Source organism: Chelonoidis abingdonii, chromosome 8, assembly GCF_003597395.2.
Source record: "Chelonoidis abingdonii isolate Lonesome George chromosome 8, CheloAbing_2.0, whole genome shotgun sequence".
NCBI lineage: Eukaryota > Metazoa > Chordata > Testudines > Testudinidae > Chelonoidis > Chelonoidis abingdonii.
The window spans coordinates 76,715,391-76,737,075 of record NC_133776.1 but is presented as its reverse complement, the minus strand read 5'-3'; the positions used below and the strand labels follow the sequence as shown (position 1 = coordinate 76,737,075).

General features: G+C 38.2%; 1 protein-coding gene across 1 annotated transcript in view; it reads left to right on the top strand.

Moving 5' to 3' along the window:
• Positions 1–21,685, top strand: part of LOC116816345 (connector enhancer of kinase suppressor of ras 2-like) — a 518,029-nt gene that overhangs the window by 466,465 nt on the left and 29,879 nt on the right. The window contains exon 23 of the mRNA XM_075068744.1: positions 5,585–5,656. Within this exon, the coding sequence (XP_074924845.1) occupies positions 5,585–5,656 (72 nt within the window). The remainder of the gene's footprint in view (positions 1–5,584; positions 5,657–21,685) is intronic.

Here is a 21,685-nt window from a genome sequence, read left to right as displayed (position 1 = left end):
TCATTAAACATCAAATTCTGGTCATAACAGAGTGTGATACAATTCAATCATCTGCAAATGACCAGTAATCCGTCAGTGAGTTAAGAGTATAAAATGTCTATAGGTGAAATTAACATTTACTACAAGGCCAGCTCAAGGCCTATAAGTCACTTTAGTCCTATTTCATGGGCTGAAGTGAAACTTAAATGGGCTTTATGCTGAGCCGTTGCCCAGGGGTAAATGTCACCCCTAATGAATAATTAATTTGCCAACAGAGAGGAAACTGTACAGGCAGAGGATTCTGTATTCTTATGCTGTTTCCACATTTACCTCCTTTGAATGCATTTGTCTTGGAAAATTCGGTTACTGTTGATGATGGGGTGTAGAAGAAACCAGCAAAACTGGGATTTCAATTGCTTTGATTTGTGTCTCTGAAAGTCAGAATAAATCATAATGGTAAATATTACAGCATGATTTAAATTCAGGATATTAACAAATGTTCATCTCAGCTTTTTTCATAACTATATGTTTACTGTTTCCTGGGCCAATTCTTACATCTATTAATGATCATACAAGGCTAGGTACTCTAATTTAGATATTGCAAAATATTATTAATCATGGAATATATCATCATAATGGACGCCTTCATTTCCTGAGGACTTCATTTGTTTGTCAAGAATATCCCCTATTGTACAACTATGGAAATGTGAGTTACATAAAGCTAGTATTGCTCTCAACAGCTATTTTATTGCAAAGGAGGATGACTCAGGAAAAGCAGAGGTTTTTTTTTTTAAAGATGCATACCTATATGTACTGAATTGGCCAAGTTTTGCAAGGTGATGAATGTTCACATTTCCCATTGGGCCTGATTGTGACCTCATGAGAATTATTCCATTTAAATCAATGGAGTTAAATCTGTCTGATGCCAGCATGATATGAGAATTAGGCCTACTGACTACAATCCTTGGCTAATATAAATCTGTCAGTCCACTGAAGTCAATGAAGCATGGCTGATGTACACTAGCCAAGGAGCTGGGGCCATTTTCTTTAATGGGAATTGAGAGAGCACTAGGAATATATGACAGAGCCTGTAATCTTATGGGTGCTTTCCCTCATACCATTCTAGGCATCTCACGGTAAAACAGTGCAGCCAAAATTCTATTTAAAATTGCACGTATATAAAACAAGTACAAATATTGAGACTCTCCTTTGATGCCGCACCAATGGCTTTCCCAAACAAAAGAGTTTGGCACAAAATTTTAAAAGAAACTTGTTCTGTATCCCAGCAAAGACCTGGAAGTTGCACACTGCACAAACCTGGACCCAGGAAAAATACATAGCCATCACCCTTCTGCCTGAGGAAACCCTGAGGTGAGAATTCAACCTCCCTCAGAGAGCAAGAGGATGTCTATGATACCAGAAACTCAGTAAAAAGACAGGAAACTCACTATTATGGTAGTAAATTCTGTGATAAAATCCATAATAAATTATAATGTAGCTATAAAGTAATAGTAATTTCATTTTGTTTGGCTTGACTTTTTACCATTTTTATTTAAGGACCTTTTTCTAGATACACTACAGTACAGATTATGATGAACCATTATAGGAGTTCAACAATAAGCATATATTTGCTAAAGAAATAACACCACATAAATATAGCTTCAGCAAAATGTACATGTGTGCAAGCACCTAACCCCCACACTGATACTGGAAAACTGTTATTATTGCAAGGCCTAATCCAACTCCCCTTGGTGTCAATGAAATAACATTGGCGGTATTTGGAGGTAACAAATATGATATCTGATATAAAATCAAATTCCGAAGAGGACAGAAGGAAAGGAGATTTCCTCTTGTTAAAGTATAGAGTGCTTTGCTTTTATTTAAAAAAAAATTCAGTTAATTGTACAAAATACATATGTGAAGGACCAAATTATTCCTTGGTGTAACTCCATTTATTTCAGTGGTAAAATGAATTAGTCCCCTTGTGTGTTTTTTGGTTTCAGCCATCTTTCCACATGTGCAATATTTCTGGGTCTTCTTGTCAGTCCAGGCCTGAATGATTTCACATGCATTTTCCTGCATATCTTATAACATTAAGTTTGTATACATACAGAAACTTCTGGTGTTCGTGAAAATGTACCTGCAGATGTAAAATCAAAATCATGTCCTTGGACATCTTACTAAAAATAAAAATGGGGAGCCTAATATTTTTACTTTTTAAATATAAAATTAATTCTGGTCCAGATGTTGTAGAAACAATTTTAAAGCCATTAACACAGAATTGAGCTATTGAAGATAATCAGTAATGAAAGAATTAATATGAAGGAAGTGGGACGATATGTGGGTATGATTATGATAGAGCACTTAGGACTTATATAGCACTTTACAAATGTTATCTAATTGAAACAACCAAGTGAGGTAAGTTTCCTTTTTTTGTACACAGAGAAACTGAGGCAGTGAGGTTTGTGATTTGCCAAAGGCTGCATAATAAATGGCAGAGAATGAATTAGAACTAAGCAGTCTTAGCTCCTAGCCTTGAACACCATGCTACCACCAGGGTTTATCACATTTTTTTGTAGTGTGAATGACAGTGTCTTGTGAACTACCACTGCTCCCATTCAGACCAGCACCTCACCTCAATTTTGTGCAAGCCACCTGCCCCTGAACTTGGGAAGACCACTTGCCATCCAATTTTTACTATGCAATATCCCAGTGGTAACAAATGATAAAGTATTTAGCTAATTGTTATTGTCCCACCGGTGGCTTTGCTTCCTGACAGAAGTTTCTCTTTCTTTGCATCCTCTTACACAGCAACAGATATTAGGGATCCTTCTTCTTTCCAGCTCCTTTTATAGGCAGCTAAGCTGTTCTTTCAGTGAAGTACATGGATAAGTGAAGTGGGCCACTTCTAGCCTGTAAAAGTAGCTAGAAAAAAGGAGCACCATGTAACCCATTAGATCTCTGCAGACCACCAGTGCTCCACAGACAACAGTTTGATAAATGTTGTTCTGGAGCATGATGCTTGCCTTTGATTATGCTGGATGGATCAGGACATTGGCAGAAGAACATTTTTCAAGTTAGGGAGCATATCCAAAATACTTCATTTTAATGGGTGCTTTTTTATAAGAATCCATTAACTTTGAAAGACTAAGCCTCCCCATGGTTTTCCATATAATTGATTTTGAAATTATTAATAGGATACAAAGCCATTCATCTCTAGGTTCACAGTCTACTTATTTTCATCAGATAACCTGTTTTAAGGACCTGCATGGAAAATAATTTGGGGTTCTCAATCCAATTCTTGGTGGACAGCTGTCCATATCATTGGCACCCATGCAGGCAGTGTCAAAAGATAAGCCAAGAACTGAATAAGAAAGAATAATGAACTACAGGCCTACTTCAAGACATGATCCCATAGACCAGATCTGAGATATATTTGCAGTGCTGGGTGCAAGAAGCTTGCCTGTTCTGTAGATAATTAAAGGGTGTCAGTCTATAACATTATCAGTCTTGTTTCTTGCACAGCACCACATTAACTTGAGTTTCTATTAAAACAGAGCTAAGATAATGTTTAAAAAATGAATATATCAGCATGATTTTTTGCCTCTACACACACTTTTTTTATAGGAGGCGGCACATATTTTAAGGGGAATTTTATGGAGTACCATACAACATATAGTATTGTTAAGACAAACACACTTCTAACATGTATTAACTATCATGAACAAAATGTTACTTCCACAGTTTATTGCATATGAAGTCCAAAACAGGATTCACAGAAGTCCTCCTCAACTGAATCCAAGATCAGTGCTTGCATGGACTGTTCACAATGATGCCTAAGACTCGTGCACGTTGTATTGATAATAAAATGAGATTATTTTTTCTGATGCAAATCCCACATGCTTTAAGCACATAATACTGTCAATAAAGTACGTAAACTCAACAAACATATAGATAACTGAAAATAGGCTTAATAAATTATGCAAAGTACAGAGTTTTGTCCTTGTAGTCACATAGTCACCTGCAGAATCATCACCTATTCAACCCTCCAAAGTTATTTTGCTAGTGGACAACTCTTCATCTTATCCATTTTACCAGTGAAAACTACAGACTAAGAAATTTCTTTCATTTTTCTGCTAACTAATGCCAGAGCATTTGTAACAGAGGAAGTGACTTTTTTTACATGAACAGTGGATATCTACTGTAAAATGACTGCCTTTCAGGAAATGAAAGATTACACATTGTGGGATATTAGCTGTAGCTCTGCAGTGACCTGGGATGAGTTCTTTAGTGAAAGAATAGAAAACTGTTGGCTGAATGCCTTCCCAGGAGTTTTATAAGAGAATGATGCTACAGTAGATGCAAAGAGATATACACATCTTGAACCACTAGCCAGAGGCTGGTCCCAAAACTGAAGAAATGGTAAATAATCTAGACAATAGGCACAGCATGAAAACTCAGCTGTGATAAAGCTGTATGTGAAAGATAGCACATTGACCACACAGCTGATGACAGCTTCAGAAATCAAGTCAGATTCACCCTTCATGTAACTTCATTGACTTCCTTGAAGTTACACCAGCGGTTAATTGAGCCCATTGTGACTACAAGAAATAAACAAAAAATATCAAAGCTAGTAAATTACAAATCCCAAGACCACTTGAAGTTTGGATGGTTTAAGTTTCACTCTTAGAAGCTGTTTCTGAACTCAGGGGTGAGTGGCCCCCACTAATGAGAGCTTCCACATTTTTTTCACTTGTCAGCAAAGCATATATTTCTTATATCCCCTCAGAGTGACAAGGTTGCTGCCATCAAGTTCAATTTGAATGAAAAGACCCTGATTAGCGAGACAAAACAAATGCAGAAATGAATTGGTAATTTATCCTGGGTGCTACCAGATCTTTTTTGCAGTGTTGTTGTAGCCGTGTTGGTCCTAGGATATTAGAGAGATAAGATGGGTGAGGTAATGTATTTTATTGGACCAACTTATCTTGGTGAAAGAGACAAGCTTCCAAGTTTACAGAGAGCTTTTCATCAGGCCTGGGAAATGTACTCAGTGTCACATCTAAATATAAGGTGAACTGATTGTTTAGTTCCACACTTTGGAACCATCAGTGGTAGTAATACCTATTGTAGGAGACCACTGAAGGTGAAATGGCCAGTTAATACTTCTGCAGTCAAAGTGGGGAAAAGGGTGATTAGTGAGTTACAGATTGTTGTAATGAGCCATAAATCCAGTGTCTTTATCAAGTCCATGGTTTTTAGTGTCTATCAAAGTTATGAATTTAAGTTGCCAGGCTCATCTTTTGAAAGTTATTCAGGTTTCCTTTGAGGATGAGGACTTGAGAGGTCAATTAAAGAGTGATCACTTTGAAAAGTTTTTATCCATAGATGATAAAGGGTATTTTTGTTTTTATCATTTTTAATTGAACTCACATAGAAATATGTATGTGTAACTCTGTAACATTCTGAAGAACCCAAGAGCAAGTAAGTCTGAGGAGGACTTTTCAACCTCATCATGTACATTTATCAACAAAGGGCAATAAAGTCATCATAGACAAACTATTTTAAAAGAAAACTACATTTTTCTCCTTTGTTTGTTTTACAGTGCCTTCAAAGCATGCCACCCAAAAATTAAGAGCTTTTACTTTGCAACTGACTGTCTTGAAGAAATGAATAGGTAAGTTACTTCTATTCTTCATAGGACTACCCTAATAATTTTACTGAGATATGTGGAATAGCACAATGTAAGGAAAATATTATATCAGCTCTTCTAGGAACACACATGTCACTGAGGGAACATCATAATGCACAGATTCACAGTGCTTTCAATATATGCTCCTTGCTTTGCTACTGATTTATGTGACTTCATGCCTATAGTGTTATAATGCATGTCTAATTCTTCAGTTTATTCTATATGTGGTGATTGAAACAATACATGTGAAATGGTCTTTGCAATGCTACAGGGCCTGATCCTGTAAATATGCATATTAATAACTCTGCTCCGATGAGGTGATCTCATTTAAGTTCATGAACCTTCTCACTTGAGTAAAGTTTCTTCTGTGCATACATTTTGCAGGATTAGGCCTACAAATACTAAGGCCGACATTTGAAGGCCAAATGCTTCCAGTGCCCAAGAGCTGTATATCTTAAACCAAAACTGCACACTTAGTAACCATACCACTCCATAACTGTGCTGCTATTATCACAATTATAGAAAGGGGCTGGGATTTTCATATTTGAAAATTTCACCTACAGTGTTTAATGTTTTACCTGAGTTTTAAAATACATAAGTGTGTATCTGAACTCAGCTGTCAGTTTCATGCATACAACCTGGGGCTACAAATGTATACCTAAAAACAGAATTTGCCCTGTGCTCTAAAAGCCGCACATATCAGATCACTTGTCAGCAAATATGATTGCTCCCCCAGCAAATTCTATTTTATAACTGTTTTTAATGTCACTTTTGTCCTCCCTAATCTTTACAACTGACACTTAACAATTTAGAACAACATATTTTGATCCAAACTCTCAAAGGTGAGTTTGCCTTATGTGTGTGCAGACCTTGGTGTACACATCCCTGATGTATGCACAATAGCTGGGGGCTGTTATTGCAAATTCTGGTGTGTGTCTGTGTCTGTATCTGTGTCTGTGTGTGTAATCCCTGCTTGGTTGCATACAATAAGGATTCATATGCCTAGATTGGATGTGAGCACTTAGACATGCACATCTTTGAAAACTAGAGACCTGTATATTACAGATACTGACTCTTCCATTGAAGTCCATAGACCAGGACTGGCCAATAATGTATTATACTTTATCTTCCTGCGAACTATGGATACAATGTGCCCCAGGTTCTTCTTTGAGTGGCCTCTGCATAGTCCCACTCATGGGAATGTGCCACCTGATGCAGACTAGATGGTAGAACCTTCTCCATCTTATCCCGTAAATGAAACGGTAATGGGATATTACAGCCTAGTACAGTTTATCAGCTTTCTTAGAAATGGGTGGACAAGAAGCTGAATTGGCCCAGCTAGTTTTTGCAGGCTGTTTTTGTTTGTTTGTTTGTTTAATCCAAAATAGGGAAAGAAACTATTTTTGAGGGAGTTACCAAAATATTAAACGTGAGATAAGAAGCTTCCTCCATAGCCTCAAAAGGTAACTTTATTGTTGAAACCATGCTAGCTCACACAATTGGAGAGCATCTTCCGAACGAGAAAACAGAGGATATGCCCCCCATTTTCATTTGGTAACAAATCAGATTCCATCTCAGTCTTAAACTCCTGACGTTCCATATGCTCAACTATTTCCTCATCTTCCTCTGACAAACATCACCTATTACAGTAGCAGCAAACTAACGGATCTGGGCCTATAGAATCCAGAGGCACTGATATGGTCTCATTCTTAGCAGCAGGAGCTCTCTTTTTCAGTCATATTGGGGAGATCCCATAGATGTCCTAGTTGGAGGCCAGTATGGCCATGGAGTTCAAGGCTGCCATTCTTGCCAAAACCACCCATATGGAAATATGCGCATGGGATAAAGAAATCCAAATGATCCATAAACCCTGACCTAGGTAGTTGAAACCTAGGCTGTCTAGGTTGAGCAGATCTGTCCTAATCCTCTTCTGTTTGCAGATCCAATCTTGGATAGGTAACAGAGCTTTTTAGAGGATAACATTGGAACCAGAAGATGGATAGGTCTGAATTGACAGAAAGATTTGCCTGGTGATCTCATAGGAATCTTAGGTGGAGACCGTGACAACTCTGGAGTAAAGCTCAGAATGTCCTCCAACCTGCACCTCTAATGAGTAGAAGATTGAGAAATAACCACTGTTGGAACCTCTCTCTTCTTTCCAGAAAAGATATGACACTCTAATCCAGAGGCTGATTTAACTGCCTGTGATGGACCACTCACAGTCTCTCAGATCTGATAGTGGTGCCAAAGCTAATAAAACTACTGGTATCAGCCTGATACTTTAGATGTTTTCAGATCTGGGGAAATTCTTGTATCTGCAGGTTCAGGTCCAAGGATAGGGGTGCTTCATGGACCCAATCTTGATGTCTGTCATGGAAAGGAGGAAGATGAATCCAAGTCAAATGAATTTGATGAATTGCCTGTTGAGATCAGGCTCTGCTAACAATGGATCTTTTAGCAGCAGCCTTCTTCTTCAGAACCACAACTGACTGATCCAAAGGCTTAGTCTTATGCTTGCTCAATACCTTTGAAGAAAGTGCTCCAAGCACTTTAGAACCGTTGAACAGATCTGAAGTTCTGGCCTCTGAGCATGTGAACATACATGGAGGCAAATCCAGTGCCAATTCAACATTCTTCCTAGGCACTTTAATTTTTTCAGGTGCTGAAGATAGAACCAACATAGGTCTCTTCCCTTTATATTGCAACTTCTCAGATCTGGAAAAGTTTAGCTGATGGGGTTCCTGAAGTAAGAGTGCCTGAAGTCTATTGAGTTTCTCCTAGCATACTCTAGACATAAATGTAGAGTATATAGTACATCTAGATGGATAATGTCCCTCGCCAACACATGCTAGGTACCTTACATGGTCGTCCAGTGCTGGGGAAACTGACAGACAGGAAGCACATCTTTTGAAACCTGCTTACTACTTCTTCAGATCCTCTTCTGAAAGGAACTGAGACAAAACCTATATTAACTTTATCAGTAAACGGCTAACTCTAAGAACAACAAAAAACTACCCAGAAGAACTAGCTATTATTATGGTAATAAGAGAGAAGCTCCATGTCCATTGGATCCAGAGGGGGTCACTTCCGTAGTGTACTGTGCTGCAGTTGAAAGGAACTGAGGCAGTAGAGGGCTCTGCACCTTCTTTTATAGCCTCACCCTCAAAATGTTCATGAAGGGTAGGAGGTGGCATGCAGGCGCTCTGATAGGCACTGCTTGAGAAGGCTGTACCGTCTATGTTACAGCGATTGGTGCATTCCCGTAAGTATGAATATGCAGAGGCTCATCTCAAAGAACTCCAATTGCAAGTTAGTAACCGTCATTTTTATTGTGTGTATGTATGTGCATAATATATAATATGAACACATTTGGGTAGTCGAAGCTTCTCACTTTTTTTTAAATAAGAGTTAATTGAAATGAAACACATTGCATACTGTATGAAATTTGTTTTAATTATCTTGGTATTCATTATTACAGAATATATAGAAAGACATTTTAAAAAGGCAGTGAGCAAGACATTTAAAATAATGCAATAATATGTAAAAACCTCAAGAGTCAGGGATACAGACAGATGAATGTATACTATATATAATGATATATTGTGTTATAATTCAGCAACATTTTTTACACTGATTATACAGCATAAGACTTGCATATCGGTAATAAGAGAGGCGAGCCCCAGCCTGGTTCCTGTCTCCCACACAAATGAAGGCACTTCCATGCCAAAACTGTCTCTCAGTTCCAAAGTTAAACAAACATATGAAATAAATATAAGAATATCATCCCAGTTAGATAATAGTCTGCATTGGGCAAGTACTAACAGCAGAGCTCTTCTACATAGGCCTTCCTGATGTTCTACTCTCACTGCAAATGTTCAGAGTATAGTGACAGCTTCTGCCATTGTACTTCCATTGTAATGGTCACATTCTTATAAGTAGTGTCTGAAAAATCTCCTTTTGTTAATGAATTTTTAACAAAGTCATCCAAATGAAATTGTATGTGTTTGATTATAATTGTCTATAGAAAGCTCCAGCTAAAAGACCAAACGGCACTTTTTGTACAGGAGATTAAAAGAATGTAAGTTAAAGGTATTAATCAGGTCTGCTGTTTTGTATATTTATGATTGTATCTATATGTTAATAACTGTCTGCACATTGATCTTGCAATGTGGGTTGTCCTGTATGGGCTTTAATATTACAATTGATAGATTGAAGCTAGTGAGTGCTGTAAGTTGTTGTAGTATATCCAGGTTATATTAAATACATGTCTTTTGTCTTGGGAGTTTTGAAAGGTGTTCCACCTAGTTTTCTGTGTTGAGTACTGATGGTACATATTCACTTTCAGTGTAACTGTGTTACAGTGTATGTAGAATACTAGAGAAGTAGCATTCCTCTGACATATCATTTGTATTTTATCTGAAAGAGAGAACTTCTTTTTTGGCCAAACAACGTGTTCATTATGGGCCTAATCCAATCCTACTGAACTCAAGGCAGTGGCGCGGGAACACTTCGAATAGTGGGAGTGCTGAAAGCCAGCCCCCTTACCCTGTTCCTTTCCCCCACCCCCACCCCGGAGCCATTAGCTGGGACCAGGGAGCCAGCAGCTGAGACCTGGGGGCTGGCGGGCTGGGACTTGGGCTCTGGGGGGCCAGCAGGCCAGGACACAGCTAAAACCTGAGGGTGTTGGAGCACCCCCCTGCACCCCTAGTTCCTGCGCTTATGACTCCAGGACAGTCTTTCCATTAGCTACAGTGGGCTTGGATCAGGACCTCTGTTGTTTCTCTGAATGTTTCAATTTTCTTTTGTTTTCTTATTGTGCTCTTCTTTGTACATACATTTGAGGCATAAAAGTACCTGCTAACATACAGTATGGGAAGAGTGGGGTGTTTGGGAATCTCTTGCATAAACAATAGTCATAATTTAAAAGTCATCATTTTGTTAACAGTTGTACAATTGGATGTGAGATACCATAATTATTTCTCAGTACAGAAAATAATAGTTGTCTGATATATTACTATATATGGTAACAATAGGTAAAAACTGATCTTTTAACAGAGACCACTGTAGCTCACTCTAAGTGGGATGGTGGTACCATGATTACTTTTACTTTATCTTGCTACACACATTTACAACACAGTTCATTATCAGTACATCGCACACTTGTATGGTTTCTTAAAACTCTACCTGATAATGAAGCAGGTCTCTAGCTCTTTGAGAATGAGTTCCACTAATATAAAATACACACTGGCCAGTATAACAGTTCCCAATTGTCTCACTTCCAGGAGATTTCTTAAAATGCACCTCTACCATTAGTGTTAAAATGTGCTTGACACTTCATCTGAGAATGCTTTAAAAAAAAACAACAAAAAACAAAAACCCCACCCCCGAACACACCCTTTATAGACAATTCTGCCTATAAATCCCATTGTGGAAGGAGGTGTGTTTATTTTCCCTTGCTTTTTTAGTACTAAATTTATATTAAAATAGCAGCTTTGTTTTATAAAAGGTCGTTTGTGCATGTGGCTTATTCCCACCCTGAAGTTACAATCTGCAGTCTGTTGATGACATTATTACCATAGCCCCAATTGTGAAGTCAGAAAAAGAGAATTGTGATTTCAGGTAGAAGGTAAGCAGCTACATAAATAGATAAACTAATAAGGAATAAGGGTGGTGTTTCTTATGCAGATACTCTTATTAATAAAGGAAGAGGCAACAGAACTACAAACATATACATTATATTAACAGAATTCTCTCTAAATTGAATATGACTTAAAGTTTCCGATGAGGCTTTAAAAAATCTCTAAGCAGCTGCACTGTATAAGTTATTAAAATGTCAAGCCTTTCTGTTATTCCAAGATCTTTCCTATCTTCCTAATTCCCAGTATAATTCCAAATTTTGTGGATAGACCAGATGTTTTGTTTTCTTGTTTTGCTGTTGTTTTTGTTGGTATTAATGCTAAAATTCCAGTCTCACATTATCATGCTTAAAATAGTAATGCTCAAGGAATCTCTGCATGCCATGGTTGAAATTTTATGTCAAAACTTCAATTCACTGTTACTGCTTTTGTAGTTGAAATTTCAGACTTGGCTCCTTTGATAGAAGCAGTGGGAACAGCTTTGGGGAGGAAAATGATAGTACTCTGCTCAAACTCTATCTACGTTCTCAGAATAATGGAAAATTTCAGCGGGAGTTAAGAACATTGAAATAGTTAAGAATGTTGACATATAACTCATCTAACACTTAATTGGCTTCAGATTTGATGCACCCCATCTTAGAGTTATTGGATCACATGCTAGCCCCAGCTCTGTCCCCATTATGCCAGTTTGAGAATTCCAGCTATGAACAAAAACTGGCTTAGGTGACTCTATGCCCCCACCTCACTCTTCACCACAAACTTAGAGGGTGTTCTTGAGAGAGCTTGAGGCTGATTAAGGACAAGTACCTATCCCCTTGGCTCTATTCCTTCACCATCAACAAAGGGATTCCGTGAAATATGAGGAAGTATTATCTTACAGAGGTGTCACTATCCACTCCTGCTATACCTGTAGGATTCCATTGAGTTTTCAATGGAGACAGAGGGAACAATCTGACCATATCATTAGAGATTCTCTTATCCAAAACATAAAAATACATCCACTTTAGTCAATGGCATTTAGTTAATTTTACTTCAGTTTCTCACTCCAGATTCAGCATTTATTCACCTGAAAAGCAATGAATTTATTTTTCACACATGGCAATTATTCAGTTTCTCTTTAATACCGTGTCCTAATTTCCTGAAAGAGTTAAGTACTGATGGGTAATGATTGACTTGTTTGCAGCACATACAGTTGTTCTGTTTCTGATTAATTGTTCCTGCTGTGTTGCTTGTTGCAGACAGACTTTGCTTTGCAAAATTAATGTGCACATGCAGTTTTGTCAGGTCTACATGAGTACTCTTGTGTTCTTAAAAATGAATTAATAAAATTAATTCATTCATCTCTCACTTGGCTTGGTTACTTGGTGGCTTATAAATTGATAAAAGCCTTGTGACACAGTAATGTTCGAAGGTGCAATCCAGATCAGTGAGGAGGTTTTGTCAGCACTAGCACTGCAGCCCTGGATGCCTCACAATGCTTTGCTGTTGTAGCTCCCAGTCATGGATGCTCAGAACTAGCTTACAAGTGTCTGTGTGCTTAGACAGCCCTGGTTCAGCAGCTCTGACCCAAGCAGCCTGTCTATAGCCCCTCTCTGGCTTCCACCAACATTGGCGACAACCAGCGAGGTGACCCCAAAATACTGCCAATCCTGAATTTTTAAAAATCACGTGCTCTATAATGTCCAACCCTTTCCTGAACAGTTCAAAGACATATGGTCCATTTGTTCCTCTAGAGACACAAACTTATTAACTTAACTTTCATTTAAAAAGAGCATTGACTTGGTTTGTAGTAAATATAAAACAAATTTATTAACAATAGAACATAGGTTAAGTCAGAGGTTCTCAAACTGTGGTCCATGAGCTCCATTCAGGTGGTCCACAGATAGTTCCCTCTAAGGTGGATGCCTGGGTGGCCACACTGAAGAGAATGAAGGGCCACCCACCTAATTAATGGAGCCGCACAGGCATGGTTCCACTAATTAGATGCCTGGACCCCGGAGAAGATGCACATGTAAGGTGAAGTGGTGGCCTTGGGAGGAATGGAGGTAGGTGAGAGGGGGCAACTGGGGGGAGAAGAGGAGGCTCCGGGAATTTGGGACATGCAGGGCTGTGGCGGCTAGAAAAAGAGGTGACTTTCCTCAGCTCCAGTCTGTGGCTGCCGGGGAGAGACAGCCCTCCTTCTCAGCCCCAGGTTGGTGGCTGCTGCAGTGGGGGAGAGAGGGCATATCCATCACATTAGAAGGTAACACTACTGATATTAAAATATGAGTTGTGCACTTTTATTTGTAGAACAAAAAATGTTAATTATGATTATGGTTTTATTAATATGGTGCTTTTATCCAAAATGCTTTATAATAGTTAGCTAACAGTGCAAACAACATTTGGAAAGATCATTAGGTGGTCCACTGAGACCTTCAGCAATTTTCAAGAGGTCTGCAGAAAAAAAAGTTTGAGAACCATTGGGTTAAGTGATGCCAAGTAAAAGAGTTACAAGCAAATAAAAGTGAAAATGCGCATCTAAAACCTAATATAGCAAGATAAAGGTTTTGTTCAAGATGGTTTCTCACCTATATTCAGTTTCCAGAAACTTCAGTCCCCCTCTGGCTGAAGAACTCATTGTTCTCAGCTTGCAAGATCTCTGTTCCCTTGAGTCTGTCTAATGATAGATGACTTCTGTCTTTGCTTGTATCTTCCAAAGTTCAATGACCACATGCTATTCTTCCCTTGCTGTGGGATTCCCATCCAACTGTATGTAAATTGAGTTTTGATTCCCCCATGCTTAATATACATAGGAGACAGGTAAGTAGCTATCTCTATCCTGTCTGGAAGTGAACCTTCTTCTCTCAGTTTGGCCAAAGACTTTAAATCATAATATCATGAACTATTCATATTTCCTAATATAGTGTTAATACATAATATCATTGTGAACTGTAATCATGTGTCATTAGCTTTCAGATATCTCATTCTATGTACTTTTATAATGCAATAATATTGTATACAATAAGTTGATTAGTTATCACTTGAGACTGAGACCATCTGTCTTCATAGACCATTAAACCTTTAAAATTGATTCTTCTGAAGGTTACCCCTCACAATAAAGTTTATTCAAGCTGTGAGGAAGGTGACATGGAGTCTGTGGTGAAGGAAGCTCCATGTTCTTTCTTCTCCCACTTTTTGATTACTGAAATGCAAATTGTTCTGTTTCCTGCCATCTTCACCCACTAGTATCTTGATGGTCCTGTTTACATGTAAATTGAGGGAACACACATTTCTTTGTTTAGGATAAACATGTTTACCAACTCCCCCTCACATACCTGGTTTACTCACACTTGAGTCATAATGCCAGCACATATTCATAACTCTTAATACACCTTGTGTGATATATGTGTGATGGGTTCCCCTCAGGGTGCCACCTGGGACTGGGGTACTACTGAGCACCCCCTGGACCACTAGACTACGGAGAACTGTACAGCATAAGCTCATGAAATTTACCGCCTCCCTCAGCGTGGAGAGGAAATGTACAACAGCTTTCTGCCCCAAGTTATAGTGTCAACACACACTGGTTTTAGACAAATCACTGAGCAGCATGAAAGGTTTCACTTGCAAAAAAGCCTGTCATCGGGTATCTTGTTTTTAACTCAAAATTTAGTGTATTTATTTAGATGTGCTGTCTTAGTAGCCTGAACATTATGTAGCACCTGCAGATATTTATTAGTGCTCAATTTAGCCCTACTATATTGGAACTGAGATTCTCTTAGGTGGCTAAATGAGCTATTTTCTATGATATTTCATTAGATTCAGGATGTATCCCTGTGACTGGGATCCCAGGGAGCCACGCTGATGTCACTCAGTTAGGATGAACTGCAAAGAATGGGGCAGACCATCCCCAAAGCTGGTGGATATTCCAATACTTAGATTTTGCAAGCCAGCACAAAACAGCTTCTGTAATACCTCACTAGTTACCCAGAAGCCAACAACACAATTCCTTCAAAGCAACCCAGCCTCAGGCCTCCACCCAGACACCCAGGTCAAATATGATGAGGATTACTGAAAATCTTATTAATCATGTAAGAAAGTTCTATCAATCCTAAAGGATTGGACACATTACCTCCCAGATTAATGAATATTCCAGATCTTACCCAAATACATTCTAACAGCCAATTCTTACTAATTAAACTAAAATTTATTTAAAAAGAAAAGAGAAAGAGATCATTATACATACAGACAAGAGTGTAGTTCTGAGATCAAATTCATAGTAGAGATGGTGAGCTTTGTAGTGGCAAAGAATTCGTACAGAATTAGTCCATAGGTTATAGTCCAATGTTCATTTTCAGGGTGATCCAGATTAGGACTGGACTTCTCAATCTTAGGACTTAAGCTTCCCATGCATGAAGCATCAAGCAGATCTGAGATAAAAAGGATCAGGACCCAAGACATTTTTATACAGTTCCAGGTTGTCTTTGACAGCTAGGAGTCTGAGGTGACCAGTAGGCAATCATGGAGACTTTGAAGTAGACCTATTTCCTAAACATCACCAGTAATTAGCCACAAGGATTAACATAAGGCAATTGCCCATTTTCCACCATTCTTGGGGGATTTGCTATACATTTCAATGAGAGATGAATACAGTGATATCACTATGTTTATAGTTCATTTAAATGTTAATATTTCCTTTTGATCTCTGAATTAACAGGATACAGCATAGACAGGGACTCTAACAATATATATGTTGTGGCAAATTGCCAGCACTATTATGATGAGTCTCTTACTTTCTCTTCTTTGGCAGGGGGTGGGGGTTCAGGGCACCATTTCTTGCCCCTGAATTGGAATATTCACTGCCCCACTAGTGTCCTAGAGGAGGGGAGTGGAGATGGAGGGACCCGGGCCCGCCCTCTACTCCAGGTCCCAGTCCAGGGGCCCTGAGGATAGTGGTGAGCCACTTGATCTGATGGTTCCTTCCCCTGGGCTACTTCCCTCTCCTGCCCTTCAGCTTGTGGGGGCTTCTTGCCCTTCCTCTGCACAAGCCAGGTGCCCCTTTACCTAGGGTCTTGGACTTCTTAGCCCGCTGCAACACTTCTCTAAACTGTCCTCTGCTTCCCTTCAAACTGTTCTCTGCTCCAATCCTCTCTGCTCCAGCTCCCACACTGTTTGATTGAAGCAGGGGGGTTTTATCATGTGACTATCTGCAGGTGCTCTAATTGGCTTCAGGTGCTCTAGTTAATCTATAGCAAACTTTCTTCCCCTTACAGGGAATAAGGCTCCCTTTTAACCTTCTCCTGCTGCCCTCTGGCCATGCTGTATCACAATGTAAACACACAAAACCACAAATATTATCTACAAACCCTTTCTGGCCATGCATCACATTTTATATAAGATTTGTTGCAATTATATAACAGTGGTAACAACAATGATTTGCATGGTTATACTCTAATCAGATAATGTCACAATCACATATTAAATCTACTCTGTAAAATGAACTTACTGAGTCAAATTCTGCTCTAAGGTATACAGGTACAAACCAGAATAACTCCTCTGGAGTCAGTGAAATTACTCTGGATTTAATAGATGCAATAAATGGACAGTGTTTGGTGCACTGTTTGAATGATAACATAGTATATGAAAAACTGAGTAAAAACTGTACCAACAAATGGAATCTGGGTTGAAATCCATCTTAAAATGCAACCTATAATTTCTACCCCATCCTCAGGATATTTCTCCTAACAAACCAATTTCATCTCCATCTTTTGTGGATTGGATATTGGCTACCTGCCTCTCATCCCAGTCCCAGACACTGGGAAAGTAGAGAGACATTGGCTCTGAGTATTATTAGCATATTGGTAGCACTACAGCGCAAGCCTTCTAGTGACCTGTAGAGGATGGGAGAGTCTAGAGCCAGATGATCCACTGCCCCAAACTGGATTTCATAATAGTTTTGCCATTGATGCTAACATTCATCACCCACTAATCAATTTTTATTCAAGCGTGTTTGTGTTTTCTCCTACACCACTGCTTATGCATGGAAGCTTCCTGTAAAAATCCATAATACTACAACATTATCTTCCTTCATACCCACTTCTTTCTTAGTGAGTCTGACACTGGAAGGCTACATGATCGCACACAATGGAGCAGGTCTAACATTCTATCCAGTAAAAGGGAAGTGGTACATGTATAAAGAAGCTAATACTTGGCAGTAAAATGAGGCACAGAGAGTTTAGTTGAGGTCCAAATTAACATACAAGTCAATAGAAAATCTGGGAATAGAACCAAGGATTCCTGAGTCCCAAGACCCTTTCTAGCTGATAGCACTGATTGTACATCTGGTAGTATAAACACATATTAGTATTACAGATATGTTCAATTAAATGAATTTGAAGCAAATATTGGAAAACAAGAGCCTAAATTTAGTTTAATGTTCTCATCTGAGTTACTATAAACACTAACTACTAAATATCTGTAGTCAGAAAATATATTATGGTCTATGAGATTTTTTTTATTTAACAATATATCATTGAGTGATTTCATTGGACATAGTGAAAGGAACAGGTTACTATATTGTAGTGATTAAGACCCCAATCCAGAAAACATTTATGCACAAAAATGACTGTGCATATAGTGGTCCCATTGAGCTCATTGTCACTATTTGCATGAACAAAATTATATGTGTTTAAAGTATCAGGCCCTAAAATTGAAGCCCTATTCTCTCTAAAGAAAAACATTCTGGCAAATGAGGGGTGAAAGCCATAAGGAAAAGATATCTTTCACAATTCTAGCCTGAAAAATAATCAAGCTGCATATTTGTAGACAACTAAATCATGAAGTTTTAAATGTTTGTTTTCCTTTGTTGCATTTATTATATTGTTGGTGTGTGCTACCCTTTTCTTGGGTTTTACCCTTTTTATTGCTTTGGGTTTCTTAATTTGAAATGAAAATAAATTCCAAGGCTGAATAGTTCTGAGCCAAGCCTATGGTACTATATTGTGCCATAAATTTTTAAACAGAACTCCCTATGATTTCAAGGCTCACTGAGTTAACAGGAAGCACATTCTGATTACTGTATTGTTTTTATTAAATATGCAAATATTGAATGAAACAGAAGGGAAAACTCCTCCACAAAAATGGGTTGTGAAAATGCTGAATTGTAAGTTGTTTAAAAAACATGCAAACTTTTCTGGCCTTTCCTTCTCCACTCCGTTATACCATCTCTCCTACATTTTCTCTATTTCCTATTCCCCTCCATATGGATCGGCAACAAACTTCTCTCCACAATAACTTTAATATATTCTGGTTAATATTTATTTTGTTTCAATTCTGAGTTGAAAGAGGAGGGAAAACAGACTCCCAGTACACAAATATTTAATGTTTTGGAACAAGGTCCCAGCCTAACTTGTAAAGAGGAAAGAAGGATTGTGTGTGGAAGTAGAAGGATGACAAGTAAAGTCCTATCCTGCTTCCATATGAGAGCTGAGCTGCATACAAAACTTGCACTGGTTTAACTAAAATTGTTTTTTTAATTGATTTAATTAAATCACCAAATATCCTGTTACTGAATTATGCTACAGCGATTTCAATCAGTTTACAAATGGCTTCAGTGTGTCATAATGGGGTTTGCACCAGTTTTATGTGTAGACAAAACTCCCATTGACTTCACAGGAAGTGTGATTAGGCAGGGAGAAGGGAAGTGAATAAGTCTGAGTTTTTGAACATTGTTTTATAAACCTTTTTCTTTTTCATGCAAATGTTGGAGTCTTTGCTGCTTCAGCTGAAAGCAGTGAGAAGCTGAGGTAGCATCTTTGTTACTGGCAAACAGTTTTAAAAAACTGAATACAGGAAACAAAGCTGAGCAATTATAATAGTCAGAGGAGAGAACTGTGTATATTCAGAATATAGTTACTGAGTAGTAACCATAGAGTTATTTTGGGATCCAGTCATAGTAAACTGCATAGATATTGAGGAATTAACTGAAAATAAAACATAGTGTTAGATAAATAACACCCTAGAATGAATAAGAGGGCACAAAATTGCATAAATAAGGAGGAAATATAGCTATGTTTCTGTAATTAAACAGTATCTCTGCATTCTGAGTGCCTGAAAGAGTTCCATGTCAGTATAATGAAAAAAAAACATATGGAAGAATTTTGTGAAAGGGACTATGTCAGGTAGCTTAAACTCAAAATTTAATTTTGGTGCTTTGGTGAAATAAAATGGGGTAACAGAAATATTTAATCAGGTGAAGGGTGGTGGTGTTTGTTTTTACTTGCACTGAATACTACTGTTTTTTAAATTAAGCATTTCCTCTATTGTGGTAATGAAAATCAGAACAGAACTGGTCAATCTAATCAAAATGAAATGCAAAACAATACAAAATAAATGATGAAATTATTTTTTCATTTTTAAAGTTACTGTATTTAATTGTCCAAGTTGTTATTTAGGAGTACAGATAAGGATTTTTAAAAATATTAAAAAAATTATCTTAACAAATTCCTTTTAAGGAACAGCTTATGTTTCTGAGAGTCCTGCCCCGTGGAGCAGTGACCATTCTTTCTTGGATGTCTTGAAAGTGCACAGAACATTGTGAGTTCTACTAAAACAAATATGTAAATATTATTAATAATAATGAGGTCCCAATTGATTTAGTGCCATGTGACTGTTTTCAGATTTTTAAAGCCACAATTTGTTATAAAATTACTTTTAGTGTATTTTCTATGGCACACTTGTGATTTTTGTGCAATATGAAGATGTTTTTCCACTTTCAAAGCAGTGATTTCCCCTATAGAGCTAACAGGCTTAATAATGCCAGCAGGGCAAGGAAAACAGGCTTCTGACTAAAACAACATAACTGTGCCTTCATTTGATAGGATGACGTTTAAAAAAGATTCCCATTTAATGCATAAAATAGATGCACACACAAAGAGACCATGAATTGTTATGGTTCACTTGTCATCTGTTAAGCTGTCCAGGGCTTATTCATCTGTTGCTAGCCTGACAAATTTAAGTAGACACTGCATGAAGCAAGATCAACAGACTCATGTCAGATTATCAAATCAGAGAGAATACTTAGTTTTATCCCATGAGTGATTTTTACTTATCAAAATCCAGCAACTGTGACAGACACAATAGCAGAAATGCTGCACACTAAGAGTTGATGTATTTGGATAGATGAGCTCATTAATGCGAGTCTGTTTACCCTTTTATTTCTGAGTGGAAAGTCAGTTATGAATTTTTTTTCCTTCAAGGAAAACAAAGGACTGAATGTTTGTAAGACATGTTTCCAGTTTAGCCTTACATATTACATGAATGCTAATTCAACCAAATGTATACATGACCTATGCTACCTTAGAAAATGGTCAAAATAATATTTGCCTAATTTCCTGACATGCATTTGTTGAATATATATTTTAATCTCACGTAAAAGAAAAAAGATAATTTTAGTGAAAAGCCAGGAGATGCAATACGCGATCAATTATTTTAAAGTGCTACTATACCATATAGATCAGTGGTTTTCAAACTTGGGCCACTGCTTGTTCCGGGAAAGCCTCTGGCCGGCCAGGCTGGTTTGTTTATCTGTCACATCCACAGGTTCGGCTGATCGCAGCTCCCACTGGCCGCGGTTCACCACTCCAGGCCAATGGGGGCTGCGGGAAGAGTGGCCACCACATCCCTCGGCCCACGCCGCTTCACACAGCCCCCATTGTACTGGAGCAATGAACCGTGGCCAGTGGGAGCCGCAATCGGCTGAACCTGTGGACGTGGCAGGTAAACAAACCAGCCCAGTCCGCCCAGGGCTTTCCCTGAACAAGCGGTGGCCCAAGTTTGAGAACCACTGATATAGATCACTGTAGTTAGCACTATATTGTACTTAAGTACCTTACTGTAGTGCAAGGATGCAATATAAAGTTTAGTCAAAGTGGCAATATAAATTGTACAGAATAAATTACAACTATTAAATAGATGACTTAAGGGAATCCTTATAATACTAAAGATATATTTATCTGGTTTTACTTATGTTTGTTATTTTCCATTCTAACTTTCTGTGAATTTTTCATAAACTCCCGAAAGCAAGGTAGGCACTTCACAAACAAATAAAACAGACATATTCTCTGCCCTAAAGAGCTAGTTTACAATGCAAATATAAGATAAGCCACACAAGTGAGTTGCAATCAGTGTAGGGGAAATTGGGGAACAAAACACATGAGTTGAGGATATACAGATATGTGGTTACTTAGCATGTCTTCGCATAGACTTATAGACTCATAGACTCATAGGTCAGAAGGGACCAATATGATCATCTAGTCTGACCTCCTGCACAAAGCAGGCCACAGAACCCTACCCATCCACTTTTATAACAATCCCTAACCCATGACTGAGTTATTGAAGTCCT